This window comes from Lactuca saligna, chromosome 8 (assembly GCF_052625555.1).
Source record: "Lactuca saligna cultivar CGN05327 chromosome 8, ASM5262555v1, whole genome shotgun sequence".
NCBI classification, from domain to species: domain Eukaryota; kingdom Viridiplantae; phylum Streptophyta; class Magnoliopsida; order Asterales; family Asteraceae; genus Lactuca; species Lactuca saligna.
In genome coordinates, this window is record NC_136424.1 from 62,803,636 (window position 1) to 62,808,815 (window position 5,180).

General features: G+C 36.2%; 1 protein-coding gene and 1 pseudogene across 1 annotated transcript; both read right to left on the minus strand.

Annotated features, from left to right (window-relative positions):
• Positions 1-984: 984 nt before the first annotated feature.
• LOC145012962 (uncharacterized) lies at positions 985-3,429 on the minus strand (annotated as a pseudogene).
• A 240-nt stretch (positions 3,430-3,669) lies between these two features.
• LOC145009694 (receptor-like protein EIX1) lies at positions 3,670-4,152 on the minus strand. The gene has a single exon (XM_078968335.1). It carries the CDS (start codon positions 4,150-4,152, stop codon positions 3,670-3,672), a length of 483 nt encoding a protein of 160 aa, XP_078824461.1.
• Positions 4,153-5,180: the final 1,028 nt, after the last annotated feature.

A 5,180-nucleotide genomic window follows, 5' to 3' on the forward strand; every position in this document is an offset into this window, starting at 1 on the left:
ATGTACCCTATTAAGTCATGTATGTATAAAAATATGGATAAAACGCTGTATACAAAAAGTGAATTTGCTTCTTTTTTGGATCTAAACATAGGAAAATGAGCAAAATGATGAGATGCTTCAAAAGAAACAAGGAAACAGGATTTCACAGATGAACAATATCTCTACTAAATCAAGCAAAAGACCATTCTTCAATGGCTCATTGCTAAAATCCAAAAGAAATTAAAACAAAGGATATGAAGTCTGTCGACATTGACAAACTAAATGTATAATCTCTAATAAAAATTTCTCAATCAAATACTCATCATGGACTCATGGCTCAGTTAATATGAAAGAACAATCTAGTGCTTTCTTTAACCCTTGCGATTTGAATCCAAACATGGAAGTACTAAGGCTGCACTTGTTATGATCAAGGTCTCGAACACTCAAGGAAATAGTAATAACATAGCTATAATTGTCAAATCAATACATAGGTGACCAAATAAACTCAAGAAATAGGTTCCAATATGTTTTCACTTTTCACTGCACAAGCAGGTCAATACTGATATGATTAACCCTAATCTATTCTCATAACTTGCAGACTCATGAGAGCAGAACCAAATAATCAATCAAGACCACTACCATTACAGATTCATGAGAGCACACAATAATCTTATCTAAATATCAAATCCAACCAAAACTTTCCACCTTTCAAAAAAAAAATTACAAATGAAGAAACAAATGAGTCAAAGTCGAGAGCAAGAGAGCAGAATTAACAAGAAAAAAATCCTACAACTCATTTACACAGTATTCTAAATCTACAACTTGATCATGTATAAGTACCAAATACAATAGAAATTTTGTAAATTAGCACCTCTAAACAACACTCATGTTACAAAGGCCATACAAATACAAAATCCAAATAGTATTATATTAGAATAAGCACAATAGCATATCTCAAAAGAAAAAAAAAATCATTGATTACATACATTCAAGAACTACTTGCATTCCACAGGATCTATGCAGCTTCTCTTCCTCTCTTGATTTTTGCAACTCTTACCATGACTACAACATATATCTTGTCTACCATTTCCTCAGCAAACATGAAAAGCTTCTGTCTCCACTGCTTCTTGAACAACAGAACTCCAATAACACCCCAAAACCCAGTTGCAAAACCACTCATTATGTCCACATAAAACAACCATACTCTGGTCTGCTCAGCTGCTTTGTGTTTCTTTTTGCTTGTTGTTGTTGTTGGATCTTTATGATTTGAGCAAGTGTTTGGCAATGGTGGTCCACATAGACCTTTGTTCCCAGAATATATTGATGGATCGGTAAGCGTCTGTAGTTGATTTCCAGTTGGAATTTGACCCGAGAAATTGTTGTGTGACAGATTCAAATGGCTCAAAAAGTTCAGAGCTGCCATGCTTGAAGGGATCCTCCCGCTCAACTCGTTTTTTGAGAAATCAAGAGTTTCCAAATTCATCATCTTTCCAATGCTCTCTGGAATACCCCCTCTCAGATGATTATTAGACAGATTCAGACCCACCAACATGGAAAGTGCAGATAGCTCAACTGGTATTTCTCCCTCAAGTTTATTGCTTGAAAGGTCCATGTTATAAACTATATCCCAAGTTGTTGTATATTCAAGATCAACACCTTTCATGACCTGAATCACATTCTTATCATCATAGAGATCAAAATAACTCTCATTCATCCGATGACTCACAACCATGCCATTTACGTTTCCTACACAACGAGGGATGGTTCCAGTTAAGTTGTTGTATGGAAGATCCAAAACTTGAAGATTTGAACTTTTGCAAAGAGATTGAGGAATTCTACCAGTGAAGTTGTTTTTGTGTAACCTCAAAAATACCAAAGATTTAAGATTTTTCCCTATCCAATTGGGTATATTTCCACAGAATTTATTGTAACCCAAATCTAAGACTTCCAAACCTTGTAGATTCCCCAATTCCTGAGGAACTTCACCAGTAAAGCTATTGTTGTTCAAATTTAACCAAACCAATAGTGAAATAAGAGAAATAGTGCTAGGAATGACACCAGAGAGCTGATTTGAGCTTAATCTGATGGTAATCAAACTCCGCAGATTCCCCACACAGTTGGGAATTTTCCCACGTAACATGTTTCTTGAAAGATCAAGTCCTTGCAAATCCGTCCTTCTGCACAACGACCGTGGAATCGACCCATTGAAAAGGTTATATTGCAAGAGTAATAAAGGCTTATATACATGACCATTTCTCGCATTAGGAAGGTTTGTCAAAGATCCGCTGAGTTTGTTGTGAGAGAGATCTAACCAAGAAATGATGGGCATCTTCTGCAGCCATGTGGGCAGCGGCCCCGAAAGTGTAGCATTGGACAACTCTAAGCTCTTAAGTTTCCTCTGATGTCGAAGCCACTGCGGAAATCCATTCCCGATATTGCAAGAGCTGAGATAAAGAGTTTTCAACTGGAATGGAGGTATCCACCCACGTGAAACATTGAATGTCATCTTAGTGTTGGAATAAGTATACAAGTACTTCAACATCGAAAGATTAGCAAAATGGGCTTCGGTAACCACTCCTTCTAAAGAATTGTTAGAGATAAAGAGATGACGGAGTTTGGCAAGTTGCCCAATCGAAACTGGAATAGTCCCGTCTAATAAATTAGAATGTAGATCCAAATCTGTTAAAAATGCTAATTTTCCAAGGGATTCTGGAATTGACCATTCAATTGGTTAGAAGAAAGGTCAAGTTTGGTAAGGTTACCAAGGAACTCTGGAACGAGACCAGTCAAGTGATTTTGAGATAGATATAGTACTTCTAAAAATCTTAATCTACTCAGAGATTCAGGGATTGAACCTGTCAATCCATTCTCCGATAGATCAAGGTGTCTTAAGTTTGCCAGTCTTCCAAGTGTTTCTGGAATTCTACCTTTTAAACTCCGACTTAATTCCAGAAACTCCAAAGCATATATGGAGCACTATGATGCATTTTTTGGTGTGTCAATGATTTCCATACCAAACTCATTATCTGTTACACTTAATTGTTTCAGGTGGCACTGTCTCCAGACTCCAACATCCTCAATCTGTTTTAACTCGTTGCCAGAAAGATGAAGCTCTAGAAGTTTAGGCATAATAGGAAGAGATGAATTCAGCATGGTATATGAAAGATCAAGGATTCTTAGGGAACTCATGTTAGTCAAAAAGGATGGAAATATTTCTCCAAGTGGATTATTGCCAAGATTGAGGTGCTGGATGTTAGAAAGTGTAGTGAAATTAAGAAGAGGGGAAGATAGATACGTATTATGGCACCCACAACCTGACCAATGCAGCTGTGACAAAGAAGGGATCATGCTTAGTAGGTTTGGAAAGTTCCATGTCAAACTATGATTAAATCCAGAAAGACTGAGGAATGTCAGGGATGTCATGTTTTGAAGAAGGCTAGGGAGTGGACCTTTGAAAGAATTCAATCCATTGATCTCAGTTCAAACCATTATAAGCTGAAGGCAGATGATATGGCATGGGCTTATGGCCTTTCGTCACTCGAGATTCTTGACTTGAGTTATGTGGATCTTAGTGGAGCACACAACTGGGACATGGTGCTTCACATGATTCCCTCGTTAAAAGAGTTAAGTTTGTCACATTGTAGACTTTCCAATGTTAATCTCTTAATTCGAGTACTGTACTTCCTGATATCAAACAACCTTTAAATTAGAAAGCTTTCCAATGTGAGGAGGAATAATACCTTCAAAACCAGCATCAGAGAGATTGAGGTATCTCAGCTGTTTCAAGGATCCAATGAACTCAGGGATCCGACTTCCTTGGAAATAATTCCCACTCAAGTCAAGGTATTTGAGATGCCTCAACTCTGCCAAAGAAGAGCTCACTTTATTACCAGTTAAGTAGTAATAGTCATCTGTTTCGAGATAAAGGTGTTCAACATTTCCAGTGACAACATCACACTGGATTCCTCCCCACTGGCAACACTCATTTCCAACCCATGATGACAACAATCCATAAGGATCTTCAACACTGTGTTTGAAGTTGAGAAGAGCAAGTCGCTCTTTCTCAAAGCAAATGACACTAACATTTCCAACCCCCAAACAAGAATATGTGGCTGCAAACAAAAACACACATACGAAAATGATATGAATGCCCAAACACCTCTGATTACCCATTATCAACCCTAACTCAGTTTTAGTTTAGAAGAAAGTTTAAGTAGAAAGATGGGTTGTGATGATGAACCGATGGGTTATGTTGATCAAGTAACCACAAACTTACATTTATAAAGAAATCAATGAAGAATAACTTGTTGCAATATTGGAAGACTTGGAAGTCAATTAAAAATTTGTAACCACAAACTTATATTCTTGTGTCCCCATGGCACACACAATTGAATAACAGCAGAGTACTTGACAAACAAGCATTTCCATTTTCGTAAAATCATTGACAGATTATAAATTTTTGTAAGTGATAGTTACAATTATAAACATGGAATTGGGCTACATACATTACATTTCCAACATGTCTAATGGGTAAAATTTAAAACCGTGGGAAAATATAAAACAATTAGTTCGGTTGAGCAGGTCAAATGAGTGGAAACCTACCTATGGTATGATTTAATGCTTAAGCTTCTAAATCACAATATTTATAAATCATATTATTAATTTGATATTCTTAAGGCTAAATAAAAACAATGTTCAAGATTACTAATAAATATATATGTTCACACTTTCTGATACATAAGAGGTCCATTTAGTTCTATTATTAGTTTTTGACACTACATTGGCCTCCCTAAATTAAATCACATGCAATATTCATTTTGTTTATTTGTGTTATTTTATTATATGAAAATAACAATTTTAATTTATCACAACAAAATTACAAGTTGCAAACTAAGTAGTACATCATTCACTACTAAAGTACTCAAGTATTCAAGAAAATAAATACCCCATGTGATTATTGTGATGGGAGACTTGGAAGTCAATGGAAATTTTGTCATCACATGCTTTTGGACTTTGTCTAGATTTACTTTTCCCTGGGGCACACATTATTGTCCTTGGCCACAAGACATGGAAGACAGTTATTTAGTTCTATCCGTAAACTTGTATTGTTTTAGTCAAAGGGCTAGTCCTCTTTTCCTCTCCATGAAAGAAAGTGCTATTTAGCTAAATCTATCCCCCATGTGACATGTAAATGCATTTGC